This window comes from Terrapene carolina, unplaced genomic scaffold (genome assembly GCF_002925995.2).
Source record: "Terrapene carolina triunguis isolate 2854851 unplaced genomic scaffold, T_m_triunguis-2.0 Scaffold627, whole genome shotgun sequence".
Classification (NCBI taxonomy): domain Eukaryota; kingdom Metazoa; phylum Chordata; order Testudines; family Emydidae; genus Terrapene; species Terrapene triunguis.
This window is the reverse complement of record NW_020664978.1, coordinates 287,494-301,464: the sequence shown is the minus strand read 5'-3', so window position 1 is coordinate 301,464 and position 13,971 is coordinate 287,494. Positions and strand designations below refer to the sequence as shown.

Here is a 13,971-nt window from a genome sequence, read left to right as displayed (position 1 = left end):
TCAGGGCGTGAACAGGCTGGAAATCGCTCCTCCCTGCCACTCCAGAGCTTAGCTGAGGGGTGGTGCGGCGTCCCCTTTGGCACATGCAGGGCTCAGCACCTCCTGGCCAGCGACCCGGGCCAGAGGGTCTTGGGCTTTCCTGGGGCGTTAGCCCAGCCAGAGGCAGTGGGGGAAGGAAGGCGCCTGCCGGCCAGGCCGAACACTCCAACCAGGGGCTGGTTCTCTGCACAGTGCTGGGAGCTGGACGAGACCCACTGGGGGGGATATGGAGGAGCAGCAGGGGTGAAGAAGTGTAGCAGGGAGAGGACAGGAAGAGGGGGAACACGTAAAGGGCCAATGGGTGGGCAGCAGAGGTGACACGTAACTGGCCACCGCCTGGCGCCTACTCACACTCATCAGCCACCGCAGCTCGCAGTGCGCAGCCAGTGCCGGCCGGAAACGGGACAGGGGACAGGGCCCTGCTGGCTGAGAACTGGCACGCAGCGGAGGCTGCGCTTACAGACCAGCAGGGGAGCGGCTGGCCCTGCGCGCTGCATCTTCACCCCGCCACCAGCCTTGCACCCCCACCGGTGGCCACTGGACCACCCCCACCCCCGGCCATGGGTGGGCTGGCGAGCAAGGTCCCGACCAGCAGCAGGACCCACCGGTTCTGATGGGGGGGAGACAGAAAATACGGGACAATTTGCCAATTTTTAAGAAAAAGTCGGGACATCTGCAGTAGGGCTTAAATTCAGGACTGTCCCTTTAAAAGTGGGATGTCTGGTCACCCTATTTATAGAACGAAGTGTACAGCTTAGCTGAGATGGAAATACAAAATCTTTCCTCAACGCTGAACAGCTCAACCCCAGGGGTCATAACACACACAGCTCAACGGCAGTCCTAGTGCGCACAATGAGCAGCAGACACGGCCTTTCTAGTAGGCCCCTCTCTGGGTTTTGCCTTGCCCCTCCTTTCTCTGTGTGGGGCCAGCACTCTCTGGCATATGCAGCTCAGGAAACATAGGTGCCAACTCTGTGGGTGCTCTGGACCTGCAGCACCCCCGCTCCGCCGCCCCAGTTCACCTCTGCTTCCGCCTCGCCTTCGCCTCCTCCCCTGAGCGCGCTGTCCCCACTTCTCCTCCCAGCACTTGCAGCCGCGAAACAACACGCTTTGGGAGGGGGGAAAGAGTGGGAACGCGGCGTGATCAGGAGAGAAGGCAGGGAAGAGGCGGGGCCGGGGATTTGGGGAAGGAGTCCAATAGGGGCAGGGAGGGGGCGGAGTTGGGGTGGGGAATTTGGGAAAGGGGTTGGAATGGGGGTGGGGCAGAGGTGGAGTCAGGGCAGGGCCGAGGGGGCACGAGCACCCACCGGCGCCAGGAGAAGTTGGCGTCTATGCCAGGAAATGTGAATGGAATTGTCTGTGCAATCACTACCGTACACATCCCAGAACCACACTCCCATTTGCCCTTATGTGCATGCACAAAAAGCTGGTTATGCAGTGTTCCAGCAGTGGCTCTGCATCTTTTCTCTACCACACCCTCTCTTTCAAGTTTTGCAGGACTTTCCCCCCTGGTGTACCAAGAGATTGTGCTTTTAGATGTTCTTGTAGCAGCTTGCAGAAAAACCTTGGAAGGGGTTTATAATTGCCATAAAATTCACTTCCCCCAATTGAAATAATTAGAGTGGTAACAGTATCAGGCCCCTTTGGGCTGCATAAAAGAGTAATTAGTTTTAAGATAAAGCCTTTAATTAAGTAGAAATGAATGATAATTTAAATGGAGAAAATCCAACATGGCTGACCAAAATGATGGCTATAGGGAAAGGGTAAGGGAAGATTCCATCTCTGAGAGATACAGTGTGAGGTAGTAGGAAATTACATTTCCTGTGACATACTAGGAAATTCCACTTCCTGTACGGAATGACTCAGCAAAAAGCCCTAAAATCCAAGATGGCGTCAGGAGAGGAGCTTAAAGAGGATGTCCAAAGAGGATGATCTACAGGTACATGTGACTAGGAGGGGCTTAAAGCTAACATGACAAAGGAGGGACTAGGGCGGAGCTAGAAAGCTGATTGGCTGAAAGGATTGAACCGTGAGAGAGCACACAGTATATAAGGGCAGCAGCCAATAGGCTGAGCTAGTAGTAGTGGGTTCAGAGCTTAAAGAACAGAAGCTGCAGCCACCTGCAAGCAGCAGCACGAGAACCCTGAGGTTGCCAAGGCAACTACTACCATAAGCAACTCAGCCAGCAGCAGCTACCACACCGCCTCAGCAACCAGCAGGCAGCATTCGCCTCTGCAGCCGCCTTTACCTCAATGGCAGTTGCCACCGCAGCAAGCAGCTCCTGCTGAAGCACCCATCTGTACCAGAGCAGCAGATAACCAACAGACTCCTTGACCGAACAGAAGGACCTCTTAGACCAGAGGTTCTCAAACTGTGGTCCGAGCTCCGTTCAGGTGGTCCGTGGATAGTTCCCTCTAAGGTGCGCGCCTGGGCGGCCGCACACAACAAAAAGGAAGGGCCACCTACCTAATTAGTGGAGCCGCGCAGGTGTGGCTTCACTAATTAGGTGCCTGGACCCTGGAGAAGGCTCACATGTAAGGTAAAGTGGTGGCCGGGGGGGGGGGGGGGGAACAGGGGGTAGGTGGGAGTGGGCAGTGGGGTGAGAAGAGGGAGTGGGGGGAATTTGGGATGTGCAGGGCTGCGGCAGCCAGAGAAAGAGGCGACTTTCCTCAGCTCCAGGGCTGCGATTGCCGGGGAGAGACCCTCCCCCTCCTTCCCAGCCCCAGCTTAGGGGCTGCTGAGGCAGGGGAGAGAGGGAGACACCGCCCCTCCTTCCTAGCCCCAGCTCAGGGGCTGCTGTGGTGGGGGAGAGAGGGCACATCCATCGCATTAGAAAGGTAAGACTACTGATATTAAAATATGAGTTTTGTGCCTTTATTTGTAGAACAAAAAATTTTTTAATAGCGCTTTTATCCAAAGAGCTTTACAATAGTTAACGAACGGTACAAACAACACTTGGAAAGATCATTAAGTGGTCCGCCGAGACCCTCAGCAATTTTCAAGTGGTCTGTGGGGGGGGAAAAAAAAGTTTGAGAACTACTGTCTTAGACGATCAGAGGGAATTGTGGTGTCTGTGTAAGCCTAATTTTCTATTTACTATCCAAGAGTGTATGGGTTTCACCTGTAAATAAAGATGATTGCCTGTGGTTTGAGTGAGATCTTCCCCTACTACCCATCTGATAGCCTGGCCAGCGCTTACCGGATGTTAAATGTTACGATGTTAAGGGTTAAGTGTGAATAGTTAAATGTTAATCAAATGTTAAATGTCTAATGATAGGTATTAATGTGGATGTCAAGTAATTGCTTTTAACTGTGACTGTACTCATAGGTGTATATAGAGGCCACGCATATTTCACTGTATTAAGTATTGTATTACTAGAATGAAAAACTCTTGTGTATGAGGAATCTCTCTCTCTCTCTCTTATTTATTCATATATATGCTATGTTGAAACTGTTATATTTATTTTAGGTGTGTGTTTTCTTATATAGTCTGTCTTTTATTTTGCTGTGCCATTATATTACATGTAATCTTATTGTTTCCTTATGTTCTATGCCTTCTTTCTTCCTTTATTAAATTTCCTGTAACTTATCTCCTTTTTAATAAAGATTATTTCTGTTTTCAAAGAACTACTGTTTGTGGGCCTCTCCTTGAGCAGACGGCTGTACCCATGTCCTTTCAGGGGTCAGCAAGACTAGCTTGCTCTGCGGAGCCCTCTGCAGGTCAGAGACAAGCTCCCTGGTAATTCCTTTAGGGCAGAACACAACCTTGGTTACCCTTTTTTGGAAATTAAAAGCGCTATTGTAGGTAATGTAATTGGCTTTTGAAATCTTAGGGTAAGACTAGGAGCTCTCCACTCCTCCTAGACCCTCAGTCTTTGTATTATTCAGCACATAAATCTTAGATTATGCAGCAAAACTCCTTATTTCAGTGAGTGGGCTACAATGAGCTCTGCAGTACTAGGCAGCACTATTAACTGCAAAGTCATTCAATAAGCTGTGCTGTTCCTAAAAGGGAGAAGTAGGGGGCAGGCACTGTCATGAGAGGCAGTGGGGGCATCTTAAGAGGCTGGCAGGGAGAGCAGTGCATTAAGAGATGTACAGCTGGGGATGGTATCTGACATGGCCCTTAGCTGGCCAGAGTTCAGGCCTAAAGAGTTTCAAGTGTCAGCCACCTCCCTGTTTCCTCCAAGAAAGTGTATCAGCCCCCTCTACTCCATGCTGTTGCAGGTTCCCTCTGCTCTTCAGCCAGCTACAGTTTTCCCCTCCTGCAAGCTCCTGTACAGCAGCCGACAAGCTGAGGGCTGGAAAATGGATTTGGTTTTATGCACCATCCTGGCAGAAAGAAATTGTGGGGCCCTTTATACAGTTGCATAATCACATTATAGAGGGCCCTGCTCTGAGCTCTAGCTCTGAGTCCTGGGAGACCCACATCCCTTTACACCCTACCTATTCCCCCAGGTCCTATAGCAGCTAGTATTTGCAACAGGAATAATTGCAAACAAGGGTATTAAAATGACATCATACACCTTCCTCTCCCATTGTGCACTGCCTCGTTTCAGTAAAACTGGGCATTCTTTGGGTCCTTCTCTCTTCCAGGGACCCGTACCTGGATCTTATTCCTAAATATGTCTTGCTAATGCTGCACAAGCTGACTTGCTATCTGTTGGGGAAGTCACAGGGGAGGGGTTATCACCTCCTAAAATTAGATCTTCCAGCTAAGCCACAACATTGCACGGGGAGGTCAGGCTGGGGGTTGGGGGGGGGGTCCCCCCCCCCCCCCCCCCGCAGCTGCTGTTCCCTGACCTCTAACCCTTCTTCCTCCAGCATTAAGAATAACTGCCAATGAAGATAGAGAGTACAGTGAGGAAAATCCCTATGGGGACTGGCTCAATCCAACCCCACTAGAGAAATCCTCATTCCTAATTTGGAGCTGGGCCTTGCCAAAGAGCCAAACATCCTGGACTGGCTACACGCACAAGGGGCACACAGACAGGCCTGCAGTTGTGATAGAGAGCCCCCCACCATGTGACTCAGATGAGGAAGGTCACTGAGGCAGGGGGCAGAGCTCCCCCACTTTGTGGCTTGTGTTTTCTTAAACACTCAGGCAGCTTTTGCCTGTATTTTAGTTTGAATGAGGACACAGTCACACCCCATGGCTCTCTGCACCAGCCAGCCACACCCCTAACAGCCCCCACCTCCTGTCAGCACTAGATTGGCTCCAGGGCACTGTTTATTATCAATTAGTTGCAATAATTTTACAGTATTTACATAAAAGTCAGGCTCTGCCCCTGACCCAGCTCTGTGGTCAAGACAGGCTATGAAGACTCAGAAATTTTTTAAAGACATCATAATAGAGGCTCAACTTAAATGTATACCCCAAATTAAAAAACAGCTGGAGAACCAAAGAAGTGCCACCGTGGCTAAACAACAAAGGAAAAGAAGCAGTGAGAGGCAAAAAGGCATCCTTTAAAAAGTGGAAGTTAAATCCTAGTGAGGAAAATAGAAAGGAGCATAAACTCTGGCAAGTGAAGTGTAAAAATATAATTAGGAAGGCCAAAAAAAGAATTTGAAGAACAGTTAGCCAAAGACTCAAAAAGTAATAGCAAAAATTATTTTAAGTACATCAGAAGCATTTGTCTGGGGATGTAGCTCCGTGGTAGAGCACATGCTTTGCATGTATGAGGCCCTGGGTTCATTCCCCAGCATCGCCAGGTTTTAATGATTTAGTTGGCGTTGGTCCTGCTTTGAGCAGGGGGTTGGACTAGATGACCTCCTGAAGTCCCTTCCAACCCTGATATTCTATGATTCTATGAAGCAGGAAGCCTGCTAAGCAACCAGTGGGGCCACTGGACGATCGAGATGATAAAGGAGCACTCAAGGATGAGAAGGCCATTGCGGAGAAACTAAATGAATTCTTTGCATCGGTCTTCACGGCTGAGGATGTGAGGGAGATTCCCAAACCGGAGCCATTCTTTTTAGGTGACAAATCTGAGGAACTGTCCCAGACTGAGGTGTCATTAGAGGAAGTTTTGGAACAAACTGATAAATTAAACAGTAGTAAGTCACCAGGACCAGACGGTATTCACCCAAGAGTTCTGAAGGAACTCAAATGTGAAACTGCAGAACTACTAACTGTGGTTTGTAACCTAGCATTTAAAACAGCTTCTGTACCAAATGAGTGGGGGATAGCAAAGTGACGCCAATTTTAAAAAAGAGCTCCAGAGATGATACTGGCAATTACAGGCCGGTAAGCCTGACTTCAATACCGAGCAAAATGGTTGAAACTATAATAAAGAACAAAATTGTCAGACACATAGATGAACATAATTTGTTGAGGAAGAGCCAACATGTTTTTTGTAAAGGGAAATCATGCCTCACCAGTCTACTAGAATTCTTTGAGGGGATCAACAAGCATGTGGACAAGGGGGATCCAGTGTACTTAGATTTTCAGAAAGCCTTTGACAAGATCCCACACCAAAGGCTCATAAGCAAAGTAAGCTGTCATGGGATAAGAGAGAAGATCCTCTCATGGATTGGTAACAGGCTAAAAGATAGGAAACAAAGGGTAGGAATAAATGGTCAGTTTTCAGAATGGAGAGAGGTAATAGTGGTGTCCCCCAGGGGTCTGTACTGGGACCAGTCCTATTCAACATACTCATAAATGATCTGGGAAAAGGGGTAAACGGTGAGGTGGCAAAATTTGCAGATGATACAAAACTACTCAAGATAGTTAAGTCCAAAGCAGATTGCGAAGAGCTACAAAGGGATCTCACAAAACTGGGTGACTGGGCAACAAAATGGCAGATGAAATTCAGTGTTGATAAATACAAAGTAATGCACATTGGAAGACATAACCCCAACTATACATATAAAATGATGGGATCTAAATAAGCTGTTACCGCACAAGAGAGAGCTCTTGGAATCATTTATCAGGGGGTAGCCGTGTTAGTCTGTATCTACAAAAACAACAAGGAGTCTGGTGGCACCTTAAAGACTAACAGATTTATTTGGGCATAAGCTTTTGTGGGTAAAAACTTCACTTCTTTGGATGCGAGAAGTGAGGTTTTTACCCACGAAAGCTTATGCCCAAATAAATCTGTTAGTCTTTAAGGTGCCACCAGACTCCTTGTTGTCTTGGAATCATTGTGGATAGTTCTCTGAAAACATCCACTCAATGTGCAGCGGCAGTCAAAAAAGCAAACAGAATATTGGGAATCATTAGGAAAGCGACAGAATACGACAGAAAATATCATATTGCCTCTATATAAATCCATGGTACGCCCGCATCTTGAATACTGCATGCAGATGTGGTTGCCCCATCTCAAAAAAGATGCATTGGAATTGGAAAAGGTTCAGAAAAGGGCAACAAAAATGATTAGGGGTATGGAACAGCTTCCGTATGACGAGAGATTAATCACGATTGGGACTTTTCAGCTTGGAAAAGAGACGATTAAGGGGGGATATGATAGAGGTCTATAAAATCATGACTGGTGTAGATAAAGTAAATAAGGAAGTGTTATTTACTCCTTCTCCTAACACAAGAACTAGGGGTCACCAAATGAAATTAATAAGCAGCAGATTTGAAACAAACAAAAGGAAGTATTTCTTCACACAACACACAGTCAACCTGTGGAACTCTTTGCCAGAGGATGTTGTGAAGGCCAAAATTCAAAGGGTTCAAAAAAGAACTAGATAAGTTCATGGAGGATAGGTCCATCAATGGCTATTAGCCAGGATGGGCAGGGATGGTGTCCCTAGCCTCTGTTTGCCAGAAGCTGGGAATGGGCGACAGATCACTTGATGATTACCTGTTCTATTCATTCCCTCTGGGGCACCTGGCACTGGCCATTGTCGGTAGACAGGATACTGGGCTAGATGGACCTTTAGTCTGACCCAGTATGGCCATTCCTTTGTTTCTTAATCTTTTACATTTTTAGAGCACCTTCCATCTCAAGGCACTTTACAACTATTTATACAGCTTTACAGACACCCATGAGAAGTGGGGGCTGGAAAACCCAGCAGCATAAAGCAACAGTACAAATCAGTTTATATTAGGAAGTGAAGAATCCCATATCCAATTGAAACTGCAGGGGAAATCTAGGGAGGCAGAATGTAATAATCCACGTGGGCACTGGGGCTAACACTCCAGCTCTTGTCAAAATCTCCATGTAACCTTTACTGACAACAGACAGGCAGGACCTTGCTTTTTGTTCTCATATGGAAGCTGGCACCTCCAGCACCATGTTGGGGCATCGCTTCAGAGATGACTGAGGGAAAAGTGCCACTTACTGACACGTCCCATAGCATGTAGGTGTTCCTATGGTAATCTCCCCCCTGAGTACCAACCAAACCCAATTGTGCTCAGGTTGTGAACATGGAAAAGAGCCCAGCTCATGGTGGGGCAGTTACAGACCAGGTTTAGAGCATCTCATGTGCCTTTGTGAATGTCTCACTGAAAAACTTAAATACCTTGTTCTTGTAAGTGATGTCAGCGCCAGCCTGCACCAGAAGCCGGATACACTCTATCTGCCCACTGCAAGCTGCCAGGTACATGGGAGTCACTCCCCAGTTATCCTGAAGGTTCACATCAGCACCATGCTGAGGGAAGGGGAGAAAACAACTCCATTTTAAAATTACGTACATGTCTGAATTACCAAAAAGCTGCAATAATCAGGCCAGGTGGCCAGACATACAGGCACCCCCATCCCTGCCCTACAATGGTCATTGAGTCCTGAAATTAATGTTGGTGCTAAAGATCACACACAAAGGCATATAGCATATACTGCAGGCCTGAGCAGGCAGAAAAGTGAGCAAGCCCTGAGTGACTGAGTGAGAGAGACAGCTCAGAAGAAAACTGGGGTTCTCAAACTGGGGTCGTGACTACTCAGGGGATTGCGAGGTTATTACGTGAGGGGTCACAAGCTGTCAGCCTCCACCCCAAAATCCTGCTTCGTCTCCAGCATTTATAATAATGTTAAATATTTAAAAAGTGTTTTTAATTCTTAAGGGGGGGGGGGGTCGCACTCAGAGGCTTGCTGTGTAAAAGGGGTCACCAGTACAAAAGTTTGAGAATCACTGGCCTAGTAGCAGGGGTCTTTGGGTTTCCTTGCTGGAGACAGAAATAGTCCTTGAGTTACTCTATTTCCTTCTCCCAGCCCCAGCTCCACTAGTCACTAACTGTTTTGTATCTTTCCCATCTGCTGCCTGTATAATCAGATCCCCTTCAGATGCACAGGGAGCTGCTGCTACTCGCCCACAGTGTAACATGGGCAGTAGATCTGAGACATTCATAGGGGCAGATTATAAAACAACTGCTTATTTTGGCATTCTTGCACATTCCTATGAAGTATTTGATGCTGACCACTGTCAGAGACAAGAGACTGGACTAGGTGGACCCTAGGTCCAATCCAGTGTGGCAATTCCTACATTCAGACATCAGGACACAACCCAAACTAGGTCAGAGTTCTGCAACTCTCTTTAGTTATAAGCCCAGTCTACCACATACTCTGTGTGTCTGATTGCACAGTAGAGGGTCACAAACCAAATAGGGCAGCCTCAGAACTTCAGGGGACATATGAGTTATTGTAGAAGGGTTATTACTGAAGGACTCATGAGCAGGACCTGCCTTGGTCTCTCATTAGCTTTTTGGAAGCTTCCCATCATTCTGTTTCATTATTTAAATAAAAACAATTGCTTTAATATTTGTTTCCCATCCCTGCAAACAAGAGACTCATCCCATCTATCTCAGTGGGACACTGACGAGTAAGAATTACAAGCATCTAGCACAGAAAGAGGATTCACACAGGTTACTGATGTCTCTAATGCAGTGATACTCAGACCCCAGTGAGTCACGAGCCAAATTAGTGATCAACATTACCCAAAAGAGCCACAGAAATGAGAATTCATTGAAAGCATCCTGATTGGTTAATAATTAAATCACATTGTGTTTTAATATAATGTGCTGCAAAGAGCCGCAGGAGACACATTAAAGAGCCACTTGCAGCCCCCAAACGTCAGCCTGAGTGTCACTGCTCTACTGTGATAAATCCTCTCCTATTAGCACTCTGAGACCAGCTTTACTATATTTACTAGGTGTTATTTTTACTTCAAGGAAGGGCTCCACATTTCTTTGCTAGAGATGGGGGGAGGGGAGGAAAGCTTCACTTGACCCACTTTTCCTTGCTGAGGTGTCCTGGATCTGACCCCCCCATCCAGATGTTCAAGGCCACTGCTGAGATGTGGACTGTCACGTGCAACTGTAGCTGCAAACACTTAATACATTATAAAAGGCTGCTCCTTGAAAAAGGGGGAAGGATTTTAAGGTGAACTTTCTTTGATCACAAATAGCTTCCTAGCATGGTTGGAAACTCTGTTCTCCAAGATACAAATTAGACATGTGGCCCAGGGTGGAGGATGGGCAACAAGCTTAGGCTCAAATTTCCTAAAGTGAGTGCTGATTTTGTGTACTTGCAGTTTTGGATGTCTAATTATAAACACCTAAGGCCTTATTTTCAGGTGCAGCTCCCTTGGACTTCACTTGGAGTTGTGGGTGCTCAGCACCCTGAGAAAAATCAGGCCCCTATATTCTTAAATTGCATATCTCAAAATTGAGATACCTATTATTAGTAGCTCCTTTTGCACAACAGGGGCCTTGAATTGGGCTGTTTTAGGTGCTGCCCAGTTAGAAGATTTTCCACATTTGAGTTCAGAGACAGTCTGAGAATCGCAACAGGTGCCACATCATATGGTGATTAGGTGGCGGTGGATTCAAAACACCTGACCTGTATCAGCAACAGAGTGCAGTCTGGGAAGAGGCCAATGGCTGCATGAAGGAGCGTTCCTCCATGTTTACAGCACGTGTTCACACTGGCTCCATGTTGCAGCAGTAACTCCATGGAAAGCTTCTGCCCTTTATACGCAGCCCAGTAGAGTGGAGCCTTGCCATAGTAATCCTTCCTGTCAACCAGCTCCCTGTCTGAAAACCAAAGGGACATCATCAGCAAGCTCACAGGGAAGCTGCCTCTAGCACAGAGAACTGACCATGATGGTCTGGCTAGAGGCTGGCTTAAACTAGGGTATTTGAATCTTAAACCTTTAAACAGCAGAGACGAGAGACACTTTTCCTCTTAAATAACTAGTACCAGTCACTGATAGACTGGACACTATACTAGATGGACCATCGTTCTGATCCAGTCTGGCAACTCTTATGTCCCTATGGGAATGTTTGCATTCACTATAACACCAGTAGCCAGGAAGGGCTCTCTCACGCCTGCCCTGCTTTAGGAGAATGACATACCTGAGGTCACTAGGAGTTGTTGCAGTTTCTCCATGTTGCCCCTGCTAGCCTCGTAGTGAAGATCTGTCCATCTGTAATTGTAGCTTGGAGCCACCTGATAATGTCTTGGGGATGACTGGGAGTCCAGGTGTGCTTTGCTGCAGGCGGCTCTAGACAAGGAGCTGATGTAGAAGCCCATCTCCTTCACCTGAAGAAATCTCTCTCAATAAGCACCATCCACCTATACTAACAAAGAGAAAATAGGGCACACTCAGGAGAAAGTATGTCCAGCTCTCACATTCTCCACCTCCCTCCGTCACACCATGTGGGGTAGATTCAGGTTAATAGGATTTCATGGCTTTAGACATTAGCTAGCAAAAGAAATAAGGCATCTACAAGAATGACAAGAGACAAAGGGGAAATTTAATTAGACTTCAGTACAATGGCCTCAGCCTCCCTCAAAAGCCCTTAATAGTTTGGGAACATGTGTAATTCTGTGGGTAAGTTAATGACAGAAAAGTATGGAAGGTGTCACTTCTTTTGTAAACATCTACAGAATCATAATTTCAGTGGTGTCACCCTTTGTGCTGTGGCAGGGGGACTCACTGTCCCCCTTCCTCCCTGGCTCCAGATCCTCCAGTTGGTAGAAATTTTGATATTACAACATTGTTGGAAATGGATCAAGTTGGGGTCTCATTCAAATGCCCTTTCTCAGATGAACACAATGATACCAAACATGACAAACCTAGAACAATTATGTAGACAGACAATTGAGAAAATGTTTTAAAATCATTTTTTTAACTACGCTTTAACACAGGCATGTCAAACGTGCAGCCCTAACAAAGTTAATTTGTGGCCTTCGACTGACAGTACTGTGTTATAGTTAATGCTCACAACATGATACCTGATTAATTTTTTTAATGTTACAATTACTATAAATGGAAGGAGTGCTTCAAATTGATTTACCATCATTGACAAAAAAGAACCAGTTCAGTGGTATTTATCAGCTTTCTTTATTGTACAAAAAGAGTTACAATGAGGCTCTGGGTTGTCAAACTGTCTGGAGTGGTTCACGGCCAATATCAGGGCAGACTGTCTAAAAGCAGGGCAGACGTGCCAAACTCGTTATATGCTCAAAAATTAGACTTCACTAACCTAGTCACAAATGTGAACTCCCGAAGCACTATAAACAGTCTAGCCATGGAGTCACAAACAGTCCCCTTGGGCACTCCAGTCTATCTTGCCACCCAGGCAAGCTGGACTTAGCGACAGTTGGTTGCCATATACCAGGGGTCGGCAACCTTTGAGAAGTGGTGTGTCAAGTCTTCATTTATTTACTGTAATTTAAGGTTTCGCGTGCCAGTAACACATTTTACATTTGCAGGAGCCGGTGGATGGAACCCCAGACTGGCAGTGAGCTCAGCCCGCTGCCGGTCTGGGGTTCCATCCGACAGCTCCTGCCAGCCGGGGTCCTGTTCCTCCAGGCAGGCAGCGGGCTAAGTGGGGCTGGCGGCTGGGACCCCGGCTGGCAGTAGAGTGCCACTAAAAATCAGCTCGCGTGCCGCCTTTGGCACGCGTGCCGCAGGTTGCCGAACCCTGCCATATACCAAAGGTCACAAAAGATTCAGGTTGCTTCCAGTCCCAAAAGACCAGTCACTTACCCCAGGTCAATTTGTACCTCAGCTCTCACACCAAAGCTTGTAGCCAATTCTATAGTAAACTAACTAAAGATTTATTAACTAGGAACAAGAAATATGAGAGTTATTTACAGGTTAAAGCAGACAACATATACATGAGTTACAATCCATGGTCCAAAAGGTGACAGAGTTGTAGTAATCTGTCAGCACTGAATGTCTTTTAGGGTTAACCCAGGTTGGCTCTCGGGATCTCTGCTTTTGTTTCCTAACTCCAGCCTTCTGAGAGCACAAACAGCAAAGAGATAAAGAATTTTCCTGTCAGCTATTTTTATTTCGTTCTTCCAGAATTCAAGCTGATGAGACGAGCTTTCTTGCACACACCACCTTCATGGGTGTGAGAGAGCCATTAACCTAGTCTTTGTATCGTGATGCTCCACAATGGCCCACTTAGTTTTGATAGTTTCTCTGGATGGATGGGGGAAACCACTCCTCCTCTACCTGGGTTCACAAGTCCAGAGATGAAGCAACAGAGGGTCCTGTGGCATCTTTAAGACTAACAGATGTATTGGAGCATAAGCTTTCGTGGGTGAATGCCCACGTCGTCGGATGCATGAAGGTGCCACAGGAGACTCTGTTGCTTTTTACAGATCCAGACTAACACGGCTACCCCTCTGATACTTAAGTCCAGAGATGGCATTTTTACTGTTATAAAGCAAAACTTACATACTACCTTATAGCATGGGAACAGACATTACAAGTAAGATTAATTACAAGCATTTTACAGAGTCTAAACCAGGGCTTGGCAACCTACGGCACGCGAGCGGATTTTGAGTGGCATGCAGCTCCCTGCCGCGGTCCCGACCCCCAGCCCCACTCAGCCCCCCCACCCACTGCTCTCCCCTGAGGGGGCAGGAGGCAGAAGCTTGGTTCTGTGGCAGCCAAGCTCCCCTCCTCCCCCGCTTCTTCCTCCAGCGTGGTGCTTTCCGGCCCCGCCTCCTCTCCGTCCCTGGCCAATCAGCT

The 13,971-nt window shown here is 47.1% G+C and overlaps 1 protein-coding gene across 2 annotated transcripts in view; it reads right to left on the bottom strand.

The window, feature by feature from the left end:
* Positions 1-3,028: 3,028 nt before the first annotated feature.
* LOC112119614 (poly [ADP-ribose] polymerase tankyrase-2-like) overlaps positions 3,029-13,971 on the bottom strand; it is a 19,485-nt gene continuing 8,542 nt past the window's right edge. The window contains exons 2-5 of one of the 2 annotated variants that reach the window (XM_026659303.1): positions 11,336-11,555; positions 10,821-11,014; positions 8,509-8,637; positions 3,029-3,046 (exon numbers count right to left, since the gene is read on the bottom strand). In XM_026659303.1, the coding sequence (XP_026515088.1) occupies positions 3,038-3,046; positions 8,509-8,637; positions 10,821-11,014; positions 11,336-11,513 (510 nt within the window). In that variant the 5' untranslated portion in view covers positions 11,514-11,555 and the 3' untranslated portion in view covers positions 3,029-3,037. Of the gene's footprint in view, positions 3,047-8,508; positions 8,638-10,820; positions 11,015-11,335; positions 11,561-13,971 lie in introns of both variants that reach the window. The other variant, XM_026659302.1, reaches the window with a different exon arrangement.